We start from the raw sequence: 25,170 nt of genomic DNA, 5'->3' as shown, positions 1-25,170 counted from the left end.
CTCCCCTGATTTGCGGCGGGTGCTTCAGGAATTTCAGGCTGATAAGCCTGACCGCTGTCCAGTGGGGAAGCTGTTTGTTCCTGATAGATGGACAAGTAAGGTAATTTCTGAGGTTCATTGTTCAGTGTTGGCTGGTCATCCTGGGATTTTTGGTACCAGAGATTTGGTTGCTAGGTCCTTTTGGTGGCATTCCTTGTCGCGGGATGTGCGTGCTTTTGTGCAGTCCTGTGGGACTTGTGCCCGGGCCAAGCCTTGCTGTTCCCGCGCTAGTGGGTTGCTTTTGCCTTTGCCGGTCCCTGAGAGGCCCTGGACGCATATTTCCATGGATTTTATTTCGGATCTTCCTGTTTCCCAGAAGATGTCTGTTATCTGGGTGGTTTGTGACCGGTTCTCTAAAATGGTCCATCTGGTATCTTTGCCTAAGTTGCCTTCCTCCTCAGATTTGGTTCCATTGTTTTTTCAGCATGTGGTTCGTTTGCATGGCATTCCTGAGAATATTGTCTCTGACAGAGGTTCTCAGTTTGTCTCTAGGTTTTGGCGGGCCTTTTGTGCTAGGATGGGTATTGATTTGTCTTTTTCTTCGGCGTTTCATCCTCAGACTAATGGCCAAACTGAGCAAACTATTCAGACCTTGGAAACCTATTTGAGATGCTTTGTGTCTGCTGATCAGGATGATTGGGTGGCTTTCTTGCCGTTAGCCGAGTTTGCCCTTAATAATAGGGCTAGTTCGGCTACTTTGGTTTCACCTTTCTTTTGTAATTTTGGTTTTCATCCTCGTTTTTCTTCGGGGCAGGTTGAGCCTTCTGATTGTCCTGGTGTGGATTCTGTGGTGGACAGGCTGCAGCAGATTTGGACTCATGTGGTGGACAATTTGACGTTGTCTCAGGAAAAGGCTCAACGTTTTGCTAACCGCTGTCGGTGTGTTGGTCCTCGGCTTCGTGTGGGAGATTTGTTTTCGTTGTCTTCTCGTCATGTTCCTATGAAGGTTTCTTCCCCTAAGCTTAAGCCTCGGTTTATTGGTCCTTATAAGATTTCTGAAATTATCAATCTGGTGTCTTTTCGTTTGGCTCTTCCAGCCTCTTTTGCCATTCATAATGTTTTCCATAGATCTTTGTTGCGGAGATATGTGGTGCCCGTTGTTCCCTCGGTTGATCCTCCTGCCCCGGTGTTGGTTGAGGGAGAGTTGGAATATGAGGTTGAGAAAATTTTGCATTCTCGTTTTTCGAGGCGGAGGCTTCAGTATCTTGTCAAGTGGAAGGGTTATGGCCAGGAGGATAATTCTTGGGTTGTTGCCTCCGATGTCCATGCCGCCGATTTGGTTCGTGCTTTTCACTTGGCTCGTCCTGATCGGCCTGGGGGCTCTGGTGAGGGTTCGGTGACCCCTCCTCAAGGGGGGGGTACTGTTGTGAATTCCGCTCTTGGGCTCCCTCCGGTGGTTGTAAGTGGAATGGCTGCTCCTTGGATTTAGCAGTCTGCAGCTGCTTCCACTGATTGTCTTTCTGCTCGGCTATTTATGCCTTGCTCTTCCCTTTAGCCAGTGCCACTTTTCAATGGTTCCTGGTTGGATTCACATCTCTGCTTGGATTTCCCTGATATCCTGACCAGTTCAGCAAAGATAAGTCCTTGCTTTGCTCTTTTCTGTCCACATGTTGTGGACTTAATTGTTCAGTACATTCTATGTTTTGTCCAGCTTGTCAGTATGGGTTTTTTCAGTTAAGCTGGAAGCTCTGGGAAGCAGATTTACCCTCCACACCTTTAGTCAGGTGTGGAGATTTTTGTAAACTCTGTGTGGATTTTTCTAGTTTTTTATACTGACCGCACAGTATTCTGTCCTGTCCTATCTATCTAGCTAGACGGGCCTCCTTTGCTACATCCTGGTTTCATTCTATGTATGTCTTTTCCCTCTCCACTCACAGTCATTACTTGTGGGGGGCTATCTATCCTTTGGGGATTTTCTCTGAGGCAAGATAGCTTTCCTGTTTCTATCTTTAGGGATAGTTAGCTCTTAGGCTGTGACGAGGTGTCTAGGGAGTGAAAGGAACATCCCACGGCTACTTCTAGTGTTGTGTTGAGCTTAGGGACTGCGGTCAGTACAGGTACCACCTCCTTCAGAGTTCGTCCCATGTTGCTCCTAAACCACCAGATCATAACACATATTGCCCCCAGTGTTTCCAGCATCCTGCCCCCAGTGTGTCCAGCAATCTGCCCCAGTGTCTCCAGCATATTGCCCCCAGTGTCTCCAGCATATTGCCCCTAGTTTGTCCAGCATTCTGCCCCAGTGTCACCAGCATTCTGCCCCCAGTGTGTCCAGCATGTTGCCCCAGTGTGTTCAGCATATTGCTCCCAGTGTGTCCAGCATATTGCCTGTCCAGCATCTCTGCCCCAGTGTGTCCAGCACCCAGTGTCCAGCATATTGCCCCCCGTGTGTCCAGCATATTGCCCCCCGTGTGTCCAGCATATTGCCCCCAGTGTGTCCAGCATTCTGCCCCCAGTGTGTCCAGCATTCTGCCCTTAGTGTGTCCTGCATATTGCCCCCAGTGTGTCCAGCATTCTGCCCCCAGTGTGTCCAGCATTCTGCCCCCAGTGTGTCCAGCATATTGCCCCCAGTGTGTCCAGCATATTGCCCCCAGTGTATCCAGCATATTGCCCCCAATGTGTCCAGCATTCTGCCCCCAGTGTGTCCAGCAGATTGCCCCCAGTGTGTCCAGCATCCTGCCCCCAGTGTGTCCAGCAATCTGCCCCAGTGTCTCCAGCATTCTGCCCCCAGTGTGTCCAGCATAATGCCCCCAGTTTGTCCAGCATTCTGCCCCCAGTGTGTCCCGCATATTGCCCCAGTGTGTTCAGCATATTGCTCCCAGTGTCCAGCATTCTGCCCCAGTGTGTCCAGCATTCTGCCCCCAGTGTGTCCAACATATTGCCCCCAGTGTGTCCAGCATATTGCCCCCAGAGAGTCCAGCATATTGCCCCCAGTGTGTCCAGCATTCTGCCCCAGTGTCTCCAGCATTCTGCCCCCGGTGTGTCCAGCATATTGCCCCCAGTGTGTCCAGCATATTGCCCCCAGAGAGTCCAGCATATTGCCCCCAGTGTGTCCAGCATATTGCCCCCAGTGTGTCCAGCATATTGCCCCCAGAGAGTCCAGCATATTGCCCCCAGTGTGTCCAGCAATCTGCCCCCAGTGTGTCCAGCAATCTGCCCCCAGTGTGTCCAGCATATTGTTCCCAGTGTGTCCAGCAATCTGCCCCAGTGTCTCCAGCATCTCTGCCTCCAGTGTCTCCAGCATATTGCCCCCAGTGTGTCCAGCATTCTGGCCCGGGCCCCCCGGATTGCCCCCCAGTGTGTCCAGCATATTGCCCCCAGTGTGTCCAGCAATCTGCCCCCAGTGTGTCCAGCAATCTGCCCCCAGTGTGTTCAGCATATTGCCCCCAGTGTGTCCAGCAATCTGCCCCAGTGTCTCCAGCATCTCTGCCTCCAGTTTCTCCAGCATATTGCCCCCAGTGTGTCCAGCATTCTGGCCCGGGCCCCCCGGATTGCCGTTCGCAATTAAAAAAAAAAAAAAAAAAAAGCGTTCTCCTTACCTGTCCGCGCTCCTTCGGCAAAGCAGCTCCTTCCAGCAGGGCGCACTCGCCGACGACTGACAATGACGTCAGACGCCGGCAATGTGCGCGCTGCGGCTGATGTCAGCTGCCAGCCTCACGGCTGGCGGCTGTTAACTATTGAGGTGCAGGCGCGCGCCCGCACATCAATAGCGTTTAACTGCCGCAGCGCCGGTAGGGGCCCGGTGAGCAGATGAGATGGGGCCTGATGCGGGCCCCCTCTGCCCACCGGGCCCATGCGCCAGTCATGGCAGTAATACCCTGATGGCGGCGGGCAATCTGAGCCGTAGCCCAGGCTAAGGCTGAAGTCTAAGGTCTCCGTTTGTGCTTGAAACGCGTCCAGCGACTACATGGTCGCTTCCATCCAAGTGATGTAATTTTTCGCTTGTCAGCAGTTTTCTATATTTTATTATGTTTAAATACATTTTTGATATTTTTTATGCCTGGAGCTGGATTTTTCTTTCCATGTGCACAAGTTTCAACATCAGACAGAGATGTTTTTTCCTTGCTCGGACATTATGTGCACTACAGATGAATGTTTCTACTGGGTGAGCTGAAAAGTTTTTCTGTTTTTCTATTACACTTACCTACCCGGGCTCCCTCGCAGCGTTCTGTTCCGCTCTCAGCAACTGCTATATGCTTGTACACACAAGCAGACCACAGCTGCCGGAATACTCACCGGAACTGTGCACGCAAAGAGTAGTTAGTATTCATTGCTGTTCAGTAACGCTCAGTGTCAGCCGCTGACTTCCTGCTGCTACCGGCGGTCACGTGTGCTGATACTTAAGAGAAATTAATATTCATGAATACTCACTGTTCTCTGCACTGCTTACAAGCATAAAGCAGTTGCTGGCACTGGAGCAGGAGGCTCAGAGGGAGCGCCAGGTAGGTAAGTGGTTTTTTTTTCATTGTTTTCTGATGGGGCCATGCAAACCAGGATAGGAATGGGGGTGGGGGGTCACTTATAAGGATGGGGCCCTGCATACCAGGACGAGATGGGGGCCCTGCATACCAGGATAGGGATGGGACCATGCATACCAGGATAAGGATGAGGGGGCACTGCATACCAGGATGGAGATGATAGGACCATGCATACCAGGATAGGGATGAGGCACCCTGCATACTAGGACGAGATGGGGGGCCCTGCATACCAGGATAGGGATGATAGGACCATGCATACCAGGATAAGGATGATAGGACCATGCATACCAGGATAAGGATGAGGGAGCCCTGCATACCAGGATAGAGATGATAGGACCATTCATACCAGGATAAGGATGAGGGGGCCCTGCATACCAGGATGGAGATGATAGGACCATGCATACCAGGATAGGGATGAGGCACCCTGCATACTAGGACGAGATGGGGGGCCCTGCATACCAGGATGGGGATGATAGGACCATGCATACCAGGATAAGGATGAGGGAGCCCTGCATACCAGGATAGAGATGATAGGACCATGCATACCAGTATAAGGATTAGGGGGCCCTGCATACCAGGATAAGGATGATAGGACCATGCATACCAGGATAAGGTAGAGGGGGCCCTGCATACCAGGATAGGGATGATAGGACCATGCATACCAGGATAAGGATGAGGGGGCCCTGCATACCAGGATGGAGATGATAGGACCATGCATACCAGGATAGGGATGAGGCACCCTGCATACTAGGACGAGATGGGGGGCCCTGCATACCAGGATGGGGATGGAGCCATGCAAACCAGCGTAGGGATGAGGTGGCCATGTGCATCAGAATGGGGATGAGGGGACCATATATACCAGGATAGGGGATATTAAGTACAGAGTTGACCACGTCTTTTGCTTCAATTTTTTTTCCTAATTTCCTCCTTTAATAACCCCTTCATGACCTTGGGATTTTCCATTTTTCCGCATTCGTTTTTCACTTCCCTCCTTCCCAGAGCCATAACTTTTTTATTTTTCCGTCAATATGGCCATGTGAGGGCTTATTTTTTGCAAAACAAGTTGTACTTTTGAACGACATCATTGGTTTTAGCATGTCTTGTACTAGAAAGCGGGAAAAAAATTCCAAGTGCGGTGAAATTGCAAAAAAGTGCAATCCCACACTTGTTTTTTGATTGGCTTTTTTGCTAAGTTAACTAAATGCTAAAACTGACCTGCCATTATGATTCTCCAGGTCATTCCGAGTTCATAGACACCAAACATGTCTAGGTTCTATTTTATCTAAGTAGTGAAAAAAAATTCCAAACTTTGCTAAAAAAGAAAAAATTGCGCCATTTTCCGATACCCGTAGCGTCTCCATTTTTCATGATCTGGGGTCAGTTGAGGGCTTATTTTTTGCGTGCCGAGATGACGTTTTTAATGATACCATTTTTGTGCAGATACGTTCTTTTGATTGCCCGTTATTGCATTTAAATGCAATGTCGCGGCGACCAAAAAAACGTAATTCTGGTGTTTCAAATTTTTTTCTCGCTACGCCGTTTAGCGATCAGGTTAATACTTTTTTTTATTGATAGATCGGGCGATTCTGAACGTGGTGATACCAAATATGTGTAGGTTTTATTTATTTATTTTTTATTGATTTATTTTGAATGGGGCGAAAGGGGGGTGATTTAAACTTTTATATTTTTTTTTATTTTTTTTACATTTTTTAAAAAACTTTTGCCATGCTTCAATAGCCTCCATAGGAGGCTAGAAGCTGGCACAGCTCGATCGCCTCTGCTACATAGCAGCGATCATCATTCATATCAGACATCAGACATCAGAGGTGTGTGTGGTTAGTCAGACCTGCCCAGCTCTCCCATTAACCCTCTAAGTCTCCCTTTAAAGCTATACAAACACAACTACAAGTCCCAGAATAACAATACTGGCTTACAGCGAAGGCTCCCTCTGCGACACTGCCATTTACAATCATGCCGAACACTGTTTCACAAACCCAGTTACGCCTCCATGCGTATCCTGAGGAGCACACATACAGCGCCCCCTGGCTACAGCATGGGTCACTACATCACACATGGTATATCTCTAAGCTGTACATGGCTGATGGCTGTAATAAACATTTATTCAAGACTGCAGGAGATGTGTTGGCATGGCTCGAGCCCTGATTTCATAGATTTATTTAGACGTCATGAATTCCATTATGTTTTCCATCCTAAGGAATTCAGATTACTGCACAATCTCTCCTGAAATGGGGGCGCTAATACATTTTCTACTTTTTTGGTCAGGACTCATAGTAGCGCTAATGGTCCACCATAAATGAGTGCAACTCCGGTTTAGTGTCCTCCCCTCTTACATACGTTGTTGTTGGGGATGTAACTTTTTTTAATTCTATGTCTTTTTTTACCTGTTCATTCAGTATGATAGTTTGATTGTGGTGGGATCGCCCTTCCTGACTAATGTGAGTCTGTATCTCCCTGATAGTCTTGAAAAAAAGCTCTTTATTGCCTCTTCCAAAGGCGTAAGATCTAAATTTAAAGGGAACCTGTCAGCAGGATTGTGCACAGTAACCTACACACAGTGTCAGGTCAGTGCCGTTATACTGATTACATTGATACCTGGTGATGAAATCCATCTTGTGGTTGTTGTTTAATCGTTATTTGTAGTTTTCAGTTAATGAGATTCTCGTGTTTTGGGACGGGGACTGTTGGTGGGGCTGTGAGCAATGTGTTATGTGTTGCTCTGCATACATATTCATCTGTATTGACTTATGACACTGATCCCTCAGTGACCTGCCCCCTATTTTACGTAATGCATATAATAGTGTTGATATTATTGTTGATGATGCCTATAATATGGTGGCTATTGTGAGGCTTAGAAATTTTTTTTTACAAATGACACTGGCAGTGACTGTCCAGTAGCATCTACCGTATCTCTTACTTATAGATGCTACTGCGCAGGCGCCTCCATCGCCGGTGACATTTTGCTGGATGTAATTTTTTAAGTAAAATAGGGGGCAGGTCACTGAAGGATCAGTGACCTGTCATAAGCCAATACAGATGAATATGTACGCAGAGCACCACATAAAGCCCCGCCCACAGTCCAACCCACAGCCACGCCCACAACACCACCCTGAAGCATGAGAATCTCATTAACTGAAAACTACAAATACAGATTAAACATTAACCAGCCCACAGCTACCCAGAAAAGATACATTTATTAGATGCACTAATTCTGGCACTTTGCCCGACTCTTCCCACTTGCCCTGTAGCGGTGGCAAGTGGGGTTCATATTTGTGGGGTTGTTGTCACCTTTACATTGTCAGGTGACATCAAGCCCACGGATTAGTAATGGATAGGTGTATTTCTATTAATAACACCATAGTTACATGGTAAATAAAGACGCAGCCAGAATAAAGTCTTTTATTAGTCTTGCTCTGTATCTTGCAATGATTTTCTGTGTGCCAGCTAGCGCCCTGAATGGTATGCAGTGAATATCCCCAGCTCTCCCTGGATCCTGAATGCTCTGTATCTTGCAATGATTTTCTGTGTGTCAGCTAGCACCCTGAATGGTAATTTTATGTCATTCAACTCCTGTGCTAGAATTCATCATCAGTTACATGGTTATCAGTACTCACTGTTGTAGCTCCAGGGGGGGTCTCTGTAGATGCTTATCACAGAAGAGGTGTTAGTATAGAGATGTTATCAGGATTGCATCTTTGATCATCTATCCACACCAGGATGTGTTGAGCAACTGTCCCTAATTTATAACTAACCAGCTCCCATAATCCCGCTGGCCTCTCCCTGCACTGGGGGCCTATTCATTCTTAGGGGTGCAAGTGTGGGGTCGCACGCATTTAGCAAAGCATCGCATTAGCTAAGCATCAAGTTATAGCAGTTATTCCATGGCAGTTAGTCAGGGCAGGAGTCAGGTAACCCACACTCTGCTCTTTCTTTTACCCATGTGCTTTATTCCTATCCTCCTGTGTTCCCTTGCAATCCACACCCACCGACCAATCCCCCCTCCATCACGACTCATATACATCAGCTCCTCACTCTTTCCCTCTCCCATGTACAGCTCCCATGCACTTCTCACCTTCCTGAAAAACCTCAGTCCAACTTGCCAAAACACACTGCACAAAAAAACTTCTTACAATTCCAAAAACTTCTTGCTTTTTATCGTCCTACTCCTACTGATTTCGGGAGACCTCTCACTCAACCCTGGTCTACCATCCCACAACCTCAACTGCTACCCTACCTCACATCAAAACCATTCTAACCTTATTAATATTACTTGCACTCCCTCATCTCCTTCTTTTAATTGTGCCCTTTGGAATTCACGGTCTGTATGTAACAAGCTTCCTTTCCTGCACAACTACTTTCTGAACAACTCTCTAAATCTATTTGCCCTCACTGAAACCTGGATCCAGGATTCTGACATGGTCTCCCCTGCTGCCATTTCCCATGGTGGCCTACAATTCTCCCATTCCCCGAGACCCACAAACAGACCTGGGGGTGGAGTTGGCATACTCCTCTCCCCACAATGCACCTTCCAGATCATCCCACCAACTCCATCACTCTCATTCCCTTCTTTTGAGGTCCACACAATCAGGCTCTTCCGTCCCCTCTCCCTCAGAGTAGCGGTCATATACCGGCCCCCAGGCTCACCCACCCACTTCCTGGACCATTTCTCTGCCTGGCTGCCACACTTCATGTCCTCAGAACTCCCAACCCTTATCCTGGGAGACTTCAACATCCCCATAAACAACCCCACTTCTACATCTGCATCCCAGCTTCTATCACTAACCACTTCGCTCGGCCTCTCACAGCTCTCAACCTCTGAGACACACAAGGACGGTAACACCCTTGACCTGGTCTTTGTCCAGCTGTGTTCAATCTCCTACCTAAATAACTCACCGCTTCCCCTCTCTGACCACAACATTCTCTCCTTCATGCTCACAAATCCTCGCTCACCCCAGCACCCTCCTACCTACCATTCAGTCAGAAATCTACAAGCCATTAATCCTCATACACTTTCAGACTCCTTACACTCATCACTGTCCCCAATCTCCTCTTTTTTCTGTCCTGATCTGGCTGTACATCACTTCAATGACACTCTTAGAAGCACCCTAGACCAAGTAGCTCCCCTCACCCTCAGAACCTCCAAACACAGAGTAAAACAGCCCTGGCTCACTCTCCGCATTTGATCCCATCACAGAAGAAGAAGTAGTCTCCAGGCTCCTCTCTTCTTCTCGTCCGACTACATTCTCTACCGACCCATTCCCTCTCATCTCCTCCAGTCTCTCTCTCCAGCCGTCACTACTCACCTAACTACAATCTTTAATCTCTCACTCTCCTCAGGCATTTTCCCGTCCTCCTTCAAACACTCTATCATTACTCCGTTACTAAAAACACCCACCCTCGACCCATCCTGCACAAACAACTACAGACCGGTCTCCAATCTCCCCTTCATCTCTAAACTCTTGGAGTGCCTAGTCTACTCCCGCCTTACCCGTTACCTCTCCATTCACTCCCTCCTAGACCCTTCACAGTTCGGCTTCCGCCCCCTACACTCGACAGAAACTGCACTCGTCAAAGTGACCAACGACCTTCTGACAGCAAAATGTAACGGTGACCACTCTCTGCTCATTCTTCTCAATCTTTCTGCAGCTTTCGACACTGTTGACCACCCTCTCTTACTCTCTAGGCTCCAGGCACTTGGCATTAAGGACACTACTCTCTCCTGGTTCTCCTCCTATCTTTCTGACCGCTCCTTCAGTGTTCTGTGCTCTGGATCTACTTCATCTCCTCTTCCTCACTGTCGGGGTACCTTAGGGCTCAGTCCTTGGCCCCCTTCTCTTCTCCCTCTACACAGCCCCAATTGGACAGACCATCAGTAGATTTGGCCTTCAGTACCATCTTTATGCCGACGACGCACAACTATATACGTCATCCCCTGGCCTTACTCCTGCTGTACTACAGAACATCACTGACTGTCTGTCTGCAGTCTCTGACATCATGTCCGCTCTCTATTTGAAACTCAACCTCTCCAAAACTGAACTTCTTCTGCTCCCACCATCTACTAACCTCCTTAAACCTGACGTTTCCCTCTCTGTGGGTGGCACCATAATAACACCCCGGCAGCAGGCACGCTGTCTGGGTGTTATGTTAATTTATTTAGTTATAGCGCAGGTGGCGGGTAAGAAATACCCCAATCACTCGCTCCTGGTGTCACTGTTCTTAGCGGCAGCAGGTGTAGGTTAATGGGAGTAATAGTCCCAAAAGCCCCCACCTGCTGTCATCATTCTGACTTTAATATAACTCTCATAATTCTCCTCACTGGCAGAGCAGGGGAGAATGATGAGAGCATCTTCAGCACCCGCTGCCTGGGAACAGTGCTTACTGTAGCGCTTCTTCCCTGCCAGCCATCCATGTGGTACTGATGCTGCACACGAGCGACACACGGTTGCCACATGTGTGCCACAAGTATTACAAACATGGACATCTCTGGTACCGTTTTTTCTTCCGGTGCCGGAAATATCAGGACGTGTGAAACCGGCCTTATACACAGTTCTCTTTAACCCCTTAATGACAGCCAATACATCTTTTAACCCCTTCATGACCCAGCCTATTTTGACCTTAATGACCTGGCCGTTTTTTGCAATTCTGACCAGTGTCCCTTTATGAGGTAATAAGTCAGGAACGCTTCAACGGATCCTAGCGGTTCTGAGATGGTTTTTTTGTGACATATTGGGCTTCATGTTAGTGGTAAATTTAGGTCAATAAATTATGCGTTTATTTGTGATAAAAACGGAAATATGGCAAAAATTTTGAAAATTTCGCAATTTTCACAATTTGAATTTTTATTCTGTTAAACCAGAGAGTTATGTGACACAAAATAGTTAATAAATAACATTTCCCACATGTATACTTTACATCAGCACAATTTTGGAAACAAAAATTTTTTTTGCTAGGAAGTTATAAGGGTTAAAATTTGACCAGCAATTTCTCATTTTTACAATGAAATTTACAAAACCATTTTTTTTTAGGGACCACCTTACATTTGAAGTCACTTTACAGGGTCTATATGGCTGAAAATACCCAAAAGTGACACCATTCTAAAAACTGCACCCCTCAAGGTGCACAAAACCACATTCAAGAAGTTTATTAACCCTTCAGGTGCTTCACAGCATCAGAAGCAACATGGAAGGAAAAAATGAACATTTAACTTTTTAGTCACAAAAATTATCTTTTAGCAACAATTTTTTTGATTTCACAATGGTAAAAGGAGAAACTGAACCACGAAAGTTGTTGTCCAATTTGTCTTGAGTATGCTGATACCTCATATGTAGGGGTAAACCACTGTTTGGGTGCACGGCAGGGCTTGGAAGGGAAGGAGCGCCATTTGATTTTTTGAATGAAAAATTGGCTCCATTCTTTAGCGGACACCATGTCACGTTTGGAGAGCCCCCGTGCGCCTAAAAATTGGAGCTCCCCCACAAGTGACCCCATTTTGGAAACTAGACACCCCAAGTGAAGTAGTGACGTTTTGAAATGCAGACTTTGATGGAATGCTCTGCGGGCGTCACGTTGCGTTTGCAGAGCCCCTGATGTGGCTAAACAGTAGAAACCCCCCACAAGTGACCCCATTTTGGAAACTAGACCCCGAAAGGAACTTATCTAGATGTGTGGTGAGCACTTTGAACCCCCAAGTGCTTCACAGAAGTTTATAACGCAGAGCCGTGAAAATAATAAATACGTTTTCTTTCCTCAAAAATAATTATTTAGCCCAGAATTTTTTATTTTCCCAAGGGTTACAGGAGAAATTGGACCCCAAAAGTTGTTGTCCAGTTTCTCCTGAGTACGCTGATACCCCAGGTGTGGGGGTAAACCAGTGTTTGGGCGCATGGCAGGGCTTGGAAGGGAAGGAGCGCCATTTGACTTTTTGAATGAAAAATTGGCTCCACTCTTTAGCGGACACCATGTCACGTTTGGAGAGCCCCCGTGTGCCTAAAAATTGGAGCTCCCCCACAAGTGACCCCATTTTGGAAACTAGACCCCCCAAGGAACTTATCTAGATGCATATTGAGCACTTTAAACCCCCAGGTGCTTTACAGAAGTTTATAACGCAGAGCCATGAAAATAAAAAATAATTTTTCTTTCCTCAAAAATGATTTTTTTAGCCTGGAATTTCCTATTTTGCCAAGGGTAATAGGAGAAATTGGACCCCAAATGTTGTTGTCCAGTTTGTCCTGAGTACGCTGATACCCCATATGTGGGGGTAAACCACTGTTTGGGCGCACGGCAGGGCTCGGAAGGAAAGGCACGCCATTTGGCTTTTTAAATGGAAATTCGCTCCAATCATTAGCGAACACCATGTCACGTTTGGAGAGCCCCTGTGTGCCTAAACATTGGAGATCCCCCACAAATGACCCCATTTTGGAAACTAGACCCCCAAAGGAACTAATCTAGATGTGTGGTGAGGACTTTGAACCCCCAAGTGCTTCACAGAAGTTTAAAACGCAGAGCCATGAAAATAAAAAAAAAATTATTTTCTCAAAAATGATCTTTTAGCCTGCAATTTTTTATTTTCCCAAGGGTAACAGGAGAAATTGGACCCCAAAAGTTGTTGTCCAGTTTCTCCTGAGTACGCTGATACCCCTTGTGTGGGGGTAAACCAGTGTTTGGGCACACGTCGGGGATCAGAAGGGAAGTAGTGACTTTTGAAATGCAGACTTTGATGGAATGGTCTGCGGGTGTCACGTTGCGTTTGCAGAGCCCCTGGTGTGCCTAAACAGTAGAAACCCCCCACAAGTGACCCCATTTTAGAAACTAGACCCCGAAAGGAACTTCTCTAGATATGTGGTGAGCACTTTGAACCCCCAAGTGCTTCACAGACGTTTACAACGCAGAGCCGTGAAAATAAAAAATCATTTTTCTTTCCTCAAAAATGATGTTTTAGCAAGCATTTTTTTATTTTCACAAGGGTAACAGGAGAAATTGGACCCCAGTAATTGTTGCGCAGTTTGTTCTGAGTATGCTGGTACCCCATATGTGGGGGTAAACCACTGTTTGGGCACACGTCGGGGCTCGGAAGTGAGGGAGCACCATTTGACTTTTTGAATACAAGATTGGCTGGAATCAATGGTGGCGCCATGTTGGGTTTGGAGACCCCTGATGTGCCTAAACCATGGAAACCCCTCAATTCTACCTCCAACAGTAACCCCCCCACACCCCTAACCCTAATCCCAACTGTAGCCATAACCTAATCACAACCCTAACCCCAACACACCCCTAACCACAACCCTAACCCCAACCCTAAGGCTATGTGCCCACGTTGCGGATTCGTGTGAGATTTTTCAGCATCATTTTTGAAAAATCCGCGGGTAAAAGGCACTGCGTTTTACCTGCGGATTTACCGTGGATTTCCAGTGTTTTTTGTGCGGATTTCACCTGCGGATTCCTATTGAGGAACAGGTGTAAAACGCTGCGGAATCCGCACAAAGAATTGACTTGCTGCGGAAAATACAACGCAGCGTTCCTGCGCGGTATTTTCCGCACCATGGGCACAGCGGATTTGGTTTTCCATAGGTTTACATGGTACTGTAAACCTGATGGAACACTGCAGCGAATCCGCACCGTGTGCACATGGCCCAATTCTAAAGGTATGTGCACACGCTGTGGAAAACGCTGCGGATCCGCAGCAGTTTCCCATGAGTTTACAGTTCAATGTAAACCTATGGGAAGCAAAAATCGCTGTACATGTCGCTTCTTTCTGCGGATTCCGCAGCGGTTTTACAACTGCTCCAATAGAAAATCGCAGTTGTAAAACTGCAGTGAAATGCGCAGAAAAACCACGGTAAATCTGCCATAAATCCGCAGCGGATTAGCACTGCGGATTTATCAAATCCGCAGCGGAAAAATCCGCAGAGGACCAGAATACGTGTGCACATACCGAAACCCTAACCCTAACCCTAGTTCTTAACCCAACCTTAGTGGAAAAAAAAAAAATTCTTTATTTTATTATTGTCCCTACCTATGGGGGTGACAAAGGGGGGGGGGGGTCATTCAGTATTTTTTTTATTTTGATCACTGATAGGTTTTATCGCAGTGATCAAAATGCACTTGAAACGAATCTGCCGGCCGGCCGATTCGGCGGGCGCACTACGCATGCGCCCGCCATTTTGGAAGATGGCGGCGCCCAGGAAAGAAGACGGACGGACCACGGGAGGCTCGGTAAGTATGATGGGGTGGGGGGGAGCACGGAGGGGGGGGGTGGATCGGAGCATGGGGGTGTAAATCAGAGCACGGGCGGGTGGATCGGAGCACGGGGGGGTGGATCGGAGCACGAGGGGGGGTGGATTGGCGCACCGGGGGGTGGATCGGAGTGCAGGGGGGGTGGATCGGGTTGCAGGGGAGGTGGTTGGAGAACGGGGGTGGGATTGGAGCACGGGGGTGAGCGGACAAGAGCACGGGGGGAGCGGACAGGAGGATGGGGGGGAGCGGAGCTGTGTACAGATCGGTGGCTTGGGGGGGGCGATCGGTGGGGTGGGGGGGGGGGGGCAGACCAGTGCTTCCAGCCATGGCCGATGATATTGCAGCATCGGCCATGGCTGGATTGTAATATTTCACCAGTTTTAATAGGTGAAATATTACAAATCGCTCTGATTGGCAGTTTCACTTTCAACAGCCAATCAGAGCGATCGTAGCCACGGGGGGGTGGAGCCACCCCCCCTGGGCTGTACTACCACTCCCCCTGTCCCTGCAGATCGGGTGAAATGGGAGTTAACCCTTTCACCCGATCTGCAGGGACGCGATCATTCTGTGACACAGCATATGCGTCACAGGTCGGATTGGCACCGACTTTCATGACGCATACGCTGTGTCACAGGTCGGGAAGGGGTTAACTGACCTGACATAAAAGAGAATAACCTCCCCATACAGTTAATAATCTAGCAGCTGTCGGCTGTACACTATAGCTGACAACTTTCTGCATCAGCCACGATCAGTGTTTGCGCCGTCCAAATCTGTTTAGCCCCTTAGATGCTGCTGTAAATAGTGACTACATCATTATATATGGTTAACATAGTGTGGGGGCTTCCTCTTTATCCCAATTGGTGCCCTCAGATCATGATTGTGTGGTCCTGATGTTTGCGATGGCAATTCATGACCAAATAGCGGCCTTAGAGTCTGATTGCTGTAGTAATCTGTTCAGAAGTTAGAGGCATTTAGGTAATAAAAATACACATTTTCACTTCTGTCATAGCACTTTGCATTAATTCCTATAAAGCACCTGAAGGGTTAATAAACTACCTGACAGCAGTTTTCGATATGTCAGGGGGTGCTGTTTTTAAAATGGTATCACGTTTGGGGGTTTCCCAATATATGAGACCCCGAAAGTCACTTCAAACATGGATAAGTCCCTAAAAAAATAAATTTATTAAATTTCCTTGAAAAAATGAACAATTGCTGTGACATTTTTAAACTTCCTAAAATGATAACAAAATAAAATAACATTTTACAAATGATGCTGATGTAAAGCCGACATGTGGGAAATGTTAAAGAAAAAAAATTCCAAACTTTGCTAAAAAAAAAAAAATGGTGCCATTTTCCGATACTCGTAGCGTCTCTATTTTTCATGATCTGGGGTCGGTTGAGGGCTTATTTTTTGTGTGCCGAGATGACGTTTTTAATGATAGCATTTTGGTGCAGATACGTTCTTTTGATCGCCCGTTATTGCATTTTAATGCAATTTCACGGCGACCAAAAAAACGTAATTCTGGCGTTTCAAATTTTTTTCTCGCTTCACTGTTTAGCGATAATTGATAGATCTGGCGATTCTGAGCGTGGCGATACCAAATATGTGTAGATTTGATTTTATTTTATTGATTTATTTTGATTGGGGCGAAAGGGGGGTGATTTAAACTTTTATATTTTTTTATTTTTTTCACATTTTTTATTTTTTATTTTTTTTTACTTTTGCCATGCTTCAATAGCCTCCATGGGAGGCTAGAAGCAGGCACAGCACGATCGCCTCTGCTACATAGCAGCGATCTGCTGTTCGCTGCTACGTAGCAGAAAATCAGGTGTGCTGTGAGCGCCGACCACAGCGTGGCGCTCACAGCTACCGGCGATCAGTAACCATAGAGGTCTCAAGGACCTCTATGGTTACAATGAAGAAGCATCGCCGACCTCCGATCATGTGACGGGGGTCGGCGATGCCGTCATTTCCGGCCGCCCGGCCGGATGCGGTAGTTAAATACGCTGTGTGCGTTTGACAGCGGCATTTAACTAGTTAATAGGCGCGGGCAGATCGCGATTCTGCTCGCGCCTATTGCGGGCACATGTCAGCTGTTCAAAACAGCTGACATGTCCCGGCTTTGATGCGGGCTCACCACCGGAGCCCGCATCAAAGCAGGGGATCTGACCTCGGACGTACTATCCCATCCGAGGTCAGAAAGGGGTTAACCCTTTACGTGCTTCACAAGAAACGAAACAATATGGAAGGAAGAAATGAACATTTAACTTTTTTTTGCAAACTTTTTACCTCAGAACCTTTTGTTTTTTATTTTCACAAGTGTAAAAACAGAAATTTAACTATAAATTTTGTTGTGCAATTTCTCCTGAGTACGCCGATACCCCATATGTGGGGGTAAACCACTGTTTGGGCGCACCGCAGAGCTTGGAAGTGAAGGAGCGCCGTTTGACTTTTTCAATGCAGAATTGGCTGGATGATTGAGATTGGATGCCATGTCACGTTTAGAGAGCCTCTGATGTGCCTAAACAGTGGAAACCCCCCACAAGTGACCCCATTTTGGAAACTAGACCCCCCAAGGAACTTATCTAGATGTGTGGTGAGAACTTTGAATGCCCAAGTGCTTCACAGAAGTTTATAATGCAGAGTCGTGAAAATATATATTTTTTTTCACAAAAAGGATTTTTTTTAGCCCCCAAGTTTTTTTCACAAGGGTAACAGGAGAAATTGTACCCCAAAAGTTGTTGTCCAATTTATCCCGAGTACGCTGATGCCCCATATGCGGGGGTAAACCACTGTTTGGGCGCACGGTAGAGCTCAGAAGGGAGGGAGCACCATTTGACTTTTTGAGTGCAAAATTGTCTGTCGTGTTTGGAGACCTCCTGATGTACCTAAACAGTGGAAACCCTCCAATTCTAACTCCAACCCTAACCCCAACACACCCCTAACCCAACCCGATCCATAATCCTAATCACAACCCTAACAATAATCACAACCCTAACCCCAAAACAACCCTAATCTCAACCCTAACCATAACCCTAATCAAAACCCTAAATCCAACACACCCCTAATCTCAACCCTAACCTCAAACCTAAACCTAATCCCAATACACCCCTAATCCCAACCCAAACCTTAACCCTAATCCCAAACCTAACCCTAATCCAAAACGTAACCCTAGTACCAACCCTAATCCAAACCCTAATCCTAACTCTAACCCTAACTTTAGCCTCAACCCTAACCCTAACTTTAGCCCCAACCCTAGCCCTAACCCTAGCCCTAACTTTAGCCCCAACCCTAACCCTAGCCCTAAGGCTACTTTCACACTTGCGTCGTGTGGCATCCGTCGCAATCCGTTGTTTTGGACAAAAACGGATCCTGCAAATGTGCCCGTAGGATGCCTTTTTTGCTCGTAGACTTGTATTGCCGACAGATGGCCACATGTCACGTCCGTCGTGCACTGGATCCGTTGTGTTTTGGCGGACCGTCGTCACAAAAAAAAACGTTCAATGTAACCTTTTTTTTGTACGTCACGTCCGCCATTTATGCGCATGCGTGGCCGTAACTCTGCCCTCTCCTCCCCAGGACATAGACTGGGCAGCGGATGCGTTGAAAAACTGCATCCGCTGCCCACGTTGTGCACAATTTTCACAGCGTGCGTCGGTACGTCGGGCCAATAAATTGCGACGGCCCCGTACCGACGCAAGTGTGACAGAAGCCTAACCCTAGCCCTAACCCTAAATTTAGCCCTAACCCTAAATTTAGCCCCAATTCTAACCCTAACCCTAATTTTAGCCCTAACTCCTCTCTCCTGCCGGCCGGCAGATGGCGGGTGCACTGCGCATGCGACCGCCATTTTTTTTCCATATGAAGAAGCCGGCGGGTAGGAGGGGACGCAGGAGGACCCAGGGACACCTGTAAGTATGATAGGGTCCCCAAATCCCCCTATTTCTCGGTCTTCTGATGTGCGATCACATCAAAGGACAAAGAATGACAGATCGCTTTTTTTTTTTTTTTTGTGACCGCCAGTAAACGGTTAATTACCGGCGATCGCAAAACAGGGGTCGGTAAGAACCAACCCCGATCATGTTCTTTGAGGTCTCGGCTACCCCCGGCAGCCGAGACCCCAAAGATCCTCCGGGTGCCGGCCGGCGGGCGCACGTCAGGTGAGTATCGGGGGGCTATCGGGGACCCCATTTCTCTGTCCTCTGATGTGCGATCACATCCCAGGACAGAGAAATTAAAAGGGAAATCGCGTTTGTTTGTTTTTTTTGCGATCGCCGGCAAACGGTTAATTACCGGCGATCGCAACTCGGGGGTCGGTAAAAAAACCCGGAATCATGTTCTCTGGGGTCTCGGCTACCCCCGGCAACGAGACTCCAGAGAAAATCCGACTCTGGGGGGCACTCTTCACTTTTTTCACAGCACCGTTAATTAACGTTGCTGTGGTTTAAGTACCCTTAACTGCCGCCGTTAAAAGGCGTATCGGCGGTCGTTAAGGGGTTAAATGGGTTTTTCTCACTATAGTATTGCTAAATACAGGGAACCTAAATGTTGTTTGAGCACACTGCAAGACTGTCATTGTCTTGGTTAATAATTAAAGTTTTTTACATAGCTTGCCATTTTTATGGACAGTTTAAGTAGAAATGTTCAAAAATATAAAACTCAATGACATTTTATTCAAAAAGTTTTTTTTTATCTTACCAGATGACTGTACCAGGAGATTAGAGGGAGAGCTGACATCTTCAATTTTTAAATCTGATGATCTTGAGATCCTACAAGATACAACTGAAGTGATTGCTATTACTCCAGATATACCATCATCCATTCACAGCAAAGATCTGTCATCTGATCCTATGAAACAGGTCCCATCTTCTGATTCATTACCCACTGCTAAGGAAAATCAAAGTCCAAAAAGAGGCAATAAAAAACAAACTGCTCCTAAAGCAAAGAAGCCATTTTCATGTTCCGAATGTGGGAAATATTTTACATGGAAATCACATTTTGTTACTCACCAGAGAACTCACACAAGGGACAAGCCTTTTTCCTGTTCAGAATGTGGGAAATGTTTTAATCAGAAATCGGCTCTCGATACCCACCAGAGAGTTCACACTGGGGAGAAGCCTTTTTCCTGTTCAGAATGTGGGAAATGTTTTAATCAGAAATGGTCTCTCAATACCCACCAGAGAGCTCACACAGGGGAGAAGCCTTTTTCATGTTCAGAATGTGGGAAAAAATTTTCACAGAAATCTAATTTTGTTACCCACCAGAGAACTCACACAAGGGACAAGCCTTTTTCCTGTTCAGAATGTGGGAAATGTTTTAATCAGAAATCGGCTCTCGATACCCACCAGAGAGTTCACACCGGGGAGAAGCCTTTTTCCTGTTCAGAATGTGGGAAATGTTTTAATCAGAAATCGTCTCTCATTACCCACCAGAGAGCTCACACAGGGGAGAAGCCTTTTTCATGTTCAGAATGTGGGAAATGTTTTATTCAGAAATCGGCTCTCGATAAACACCAGAGAGCTCACACAGGGGAGAAGCCTTTTTCATGTTCAGAATGTGGGAAAAAATTTTCACAGAAATCACATTTTGTTACCCACCAGAGAACTCACACAAGGGACAAGCCTTTTTCCTGTTCAGAATGTGGGAAATGTTTTAATCAGAAATCGGCTCTCGATACCCACCAGAGAGCTCACACTGGGGAGAAGCCTTTTTCCTGTTCAGAATGTGGGAAATGTTTTAATCAGAAATCGTCTCTCATTACCCACCAGAGAGCTCACACAGGGGAGAAGCCTTTTTCATGTTCAGAATGTGGGAAATGTTTTATTCAGAAATCGGCTCTCGATAAACACCAGAGAGCTCACACAGGGGAGAAGCCTTTTTCATGTTCAGAATGTGGGAAAAAATTTTCACAGAAATCACATTTTGTTACCCACCAGAGAACTCACACAAGGGACAAGCCTTTTTCCTGTTCAGAATGTGGGAAATGTTTTAATCAGAAATCGGCTCTCGATACCCACCAGAGAGTTCACACTGGGGAGAAGCCTTTTTCCTGTTCAGAATGTGGGAAATGTTTTAATCAGAAATGGTCTCTCAATACCCATCAGAGAGCTCACACAGGGGAGAAGCCTTTTTCATGTTCAGAATGTGGGAAAAAATTTTCACAGAAATCTAATTTTGTTACCCACCAGAGAACTCACACAAGGGACAAGCCTTTTTCCTGTTCAGAATGTGGGAACTGTTTTAATCAGAAATCGGCTCTCGATACCCACCAGAGAGTTCACACTGGGGAGAAGCCTTTTTCCTGTTCAGAATGTGGGAAATGTTTTAATCAGAAATCGTCTCTCATTACCCACCAGAGAGCTCACACAGGGGAGAAGCCTTTTTCATGTTCAGAATGCAGGAAATGTTTTATTCAGAAATCGGCTCTCGATAAACACCAGAGAGCTCACACAGGGGAGAAGCCTTTTTCATGTTCAGAATGTGGGAAAAAATTTTCACAGAAATCACATTTTGTTACCCACCAGAGAACTCACACAAGGGACAAGCCTTTTTCCTGTTCAGAATGTGGGAAATGTTTTAATCAGAAATCGGCTCTCGATACCCACCAGAGAGCTCACACTGGGGAGAAGCCTTTTTCCTGTTCAGAATGTGGGAAATGTTTTAATCAGAAATCGTCTCTCATTACCCACCAGAGAGCTCACACAGGGGAGAAGCCTTTTTCATGTTCAGAATGTGGGAAAAATTTTTCACAGAAATCACATTTTGTTACCCACCAGAGAACTCACACAAGGGACAAGCCTTTTTCCTGTTCAGAATGTGGGAAATGTTTTAATCAGAAATCGGCTCTCGATACCCACCAGAGAGCTCACACTGGGGAGAAGCCTTTTTCCTGTTCAGAATGTGGGAAATGTTTTATTCAGAAATCGGCTCTCGATACCCACCAGAGAGCTCACACAGGGAAGAAGCCTTTTTCCTGTTCAGAATGCAGGAAATGTTTTAACCGGAAAGCGCTTCTTGTTAGACATCTGAGCAGTCACACAAAGAACAAGCCTTTTTCATTTTCTTAATGTATGAAATATTTTACTTGGAAATCAACTGTTAATAAACATCAGAGATGTCACATAGGGGGAAGCCTTTTTTATGTTCATGATGTTGGAATCGTTTTAACCAAAATTGGATCTTCTTAAATGGGTTGTCTCTTGTCATTCCTCATGTTTGCTGACAAAAGGATAAAAGTAAACGTTATTAATTTCAAATGTTAAACTATACCCATTCACCCCCTGAAGGTTAGTCAGAAAGTGACTAATAGAAAAAACATATAACTCGCGGCTCAGTACATAGTGTGAGGTGACGTATTCACACTCGCTCTCCAAGCCTCTCATTTCTACAGATTTTGTCGTCCTCACCAAAGATGACTCATCAGGAGACTTTATGTAATATTGACCTATATTCAAGCGAGACTAGACAAAAAGAAACTAAAATCATGTATCATGTTATCCAAAACAGTCAGAAAACTAGCCATATATAGGCAGATCCCAGACGTCATCAAACTATATGCTTCGTAAGTTTATAAGCCACTCCAGTGTCAGAAACTTACCTGCTCCAAAGATCATTACCAGCTTCTAACTAATGGCCATGCTGTGGTTTGTCAGGGAATGAGTGCAATATCTTTCTAAAGACTAAGGATATGTGCAACCATAATGTCTGGGAGATCAGTGCAATTACTTAGTATGAGTATGGAAATTATCTCTGAAAGTTAAGTGTACCTTGAGCAGTATATACTGTATTTTCACATACTATCCATTCCTGACATTGGAGTGGCTTAGAAACTTACGAAACATATAGTTTGAAGTCTATGATCTGCCAATATATGGCTAGTTTTCTGACTGTTTTGGAAAACATGATATGTGATTTTAGTTTTTTTTTTCGTTTAGTCACGCTTGAATATAGGTCAACTAGCTATTGAACCCGTACTACGCCCGGGTGGCGAGCATTTATATTGGCATATGGTCTCCATCCTGGTATGTGCTGCTTCCATCCTGGGCCCTAATCTTGTTGTGTGCTGTTACCATCTTGCGCCCCCTTCCTGTCTATAAGGTAGCACCCCCCCCCCCCACACACAGGCAGACTCTGTAGAATAAGGCAGCACCCACAGGCAGACTCTGTAGAATAAGGCAGCACCCACAGGCAGACTCTGTAGTATAAGGCAGCACCCCCCCACAGGCAGACCCTGTAGAATAAGGCAGCACCCCTGTGAAGAAACCAGATTGTATCTTAATTTCCCAGACAACCATGTTTTTGCAACCAAAAGAACTGGCTTTTTATCTGTATATTGGCTTGTGAATTTAAGTTTATGTCTGGTGGGTCAAGAAGACAGACTTGCCAACTGATATACTATTTAACATGCTGTGTAAAGGTACCGTTACATTAAACGACTTACCAACTATCACGACCAGCGATACCACCTCGCCGTGATCGTTGGTAAGTCGTTGTGTGGTCGCTGGGAAGCTGTCACACAGACAGCTCTCTCCAGCGACCAACGATCAGGGGAACAACTTCGGCATCGTTGAAACTGTCTTCAACGATGCCGAAGTCCCCGGGTAACCAGGGTAAACATCGTGTTACTAAGCGCAGGGCCGCGCTTAGTAACCCGATATTTACCCTGGTTACCATTGTAAAAGTAAAAAAAAAACAAAACCACTACATACTCACATTCCGATGTCTGTCACGTCCCCCGCAGTCAGCTTCCCGCACTGACTGTGTCAGCGCCGGCCGTAAAGCAGAGCACAGCGGTGACATCACCGCTGTGCTCTGCTTTACGGCCAGCGCTGACAGTCAGTGCAGGGAAGCTGACTGCGGGGGACGTGACAGACATCGGAATGTGAGTATGTAGTGGTTTTGTTTTTTTTTTACTTTTACAATGTGAGCACCACCCTGCCGCCTGCTCAGGGGCTCAAAGCGGCCAGGCAGCAGAGCAAGGAGATCGATTCTCCCTGCTCGGCCGCAAAATGTAACTATCGGCGCCCTGTACACGCAAATACCATTACAGTAACGTAGCTCCGGGTGGGCCCCCGCTGAGCATCGGGGCGATGGCCCCCTCTGCACCCCTGGTAGCTATGCTACTGCCGGAAGCGTAACTCTGGGGAGTTCAGACTGCGCTAGTGCGTTGCGCTTGCGCAGTCTATAAAGGTTTGCAGCATTATACGTTATGGATATTAAATAGTCTCTTGATGAGTCATCTTTGGTGAGGCCTACGAAACGAGTAGAAATGAGAGGCTTGGAGAGCGAGTGTGTATACGTCAACTCACCCTATATACTGAGTCGTGGGGTATATGCTTTTTCTATTAGTCACCTTCTGACTAACCTTCAGGGGGTGAATTATGGGTATAATCTTACATTTGGAATTAATAAAGTTTAGTTTTATCCTTTTCTCAGTGAATCTTCTAATCAAGGGATAATTATATACAATGCCTACAAGTAGTATTCAACCCCATGCAGATTTAGCAGGTTTAATAAGATGCAAATAAGAGCCTAAAAACTTCAAACAAGAGCAGGATTTATTAACAGATGCATAAATCTTACAAACCAAAAAGTTTTGTTGCTCAGTTAAATTTTTATAAATTTTAAACATAAAAGTGTGGGTCAATTATTATTCAACCCCTAGGTTTGATATTTTGTAGAATAACCTTTGTTTGCAATTACAGCCAATAATCGTCTTTTATAAGACCTGATCAGGCCGGCACAGGTCTCTGGAGTTATCTTGGCCCACTCCTCCATGCAGATCTTCTCCAAGTTATCTAGGTTCTTTGGGTGTCTCATGTGGATTTTAATCTTGAGCTCCTTCCACAAGTTTTCAATTGGATTAAGGTCAGGAGACTGACTAGGCCACTGCAACACCTTGATTTTTTGCCTCTTGAACCAGGCCTTGGTTTTCTTGGCTGTGTGCTTTGGGTCTTGTTGGAAGATGAAATGACGACCCATCTTAAGATCCTTTATGGAGGAGCGGAGGTTCTTGGCCAAAATCTCCAGGTAGGCCGTGCTATCCATCTTCCCATGGATGCGGACCAGATGGCCAGGCCCCTTGGCTGAGAAACAGCCCCACAGCAGGATGCTGCCACCACCATGCTTGACTATAGGGATGGTATTCTTGGGGTCGTATGCAGTGCCATCCAGTCTCCAAGCGTCACGTGTGTGGTTGGCACCAAAGATCTCGATCTTGGTCTCATCAGACCAGAGAACCTTGAACCAGTCAGTCTCAGAGTCCTCCAAGTGATCATGAGCAAACTGTAGACGAGCCTAGACATGACGCTTTGAAAGTAAAGGTACCTTACGGGCTCGTCTGGAACGGAGACCATTGCGGTGGAGTACGTTACTTATGGTATTGACTGAAACCAATGTCCCCAC

General features: G+C 46.3%; 1 protein-coding gene across 1 annotated transcript in view; it reads left to right on the top strand.

Annotated features, from left to right (window-relative positions):
* LOC138663609 (zinc finger protein 585A-like) overlaps positions 1–22,237 on the top strand; it is an 87,891-nt gene extending 65,654 nt beyond the window's left edge. The window contains exon 7 of the mRNA XM_069749878.1: positions 19,468–22,237. Within this exon, the coding sequence (XP_069605979.1) occupies positions 19,468–21,833 (2,366 nt within the window). The 3' untranslated portion in view covers positions 21,834–22,237. The remainder of the gene's footprint in view (positions 1–19,467) is intronic.
* The last annotated feature ends 2,933 nt before the right edge of the window (positions 22,238–25,170 follow it).

This window comes from Ranitomeya imitator, chromosome 2, assembly GCF_032444005.1.
Source record: "Ranitomeya imitator isolate aRanImi1 chromosome 2, aRanImi1.pri, whole genome shotgun sequence".
NCBI classification, from domain to species: Eukaryota; Metazoa; Chordata; class Amphibia; order Anura; family Dendrobatidae; genus Ranitomeya; species Ranitomeya imitator.
Note: the sequence above shows the minus strand (reverse complement) of the source record. Positions and strands in the feature narration are given on the sequence as shown.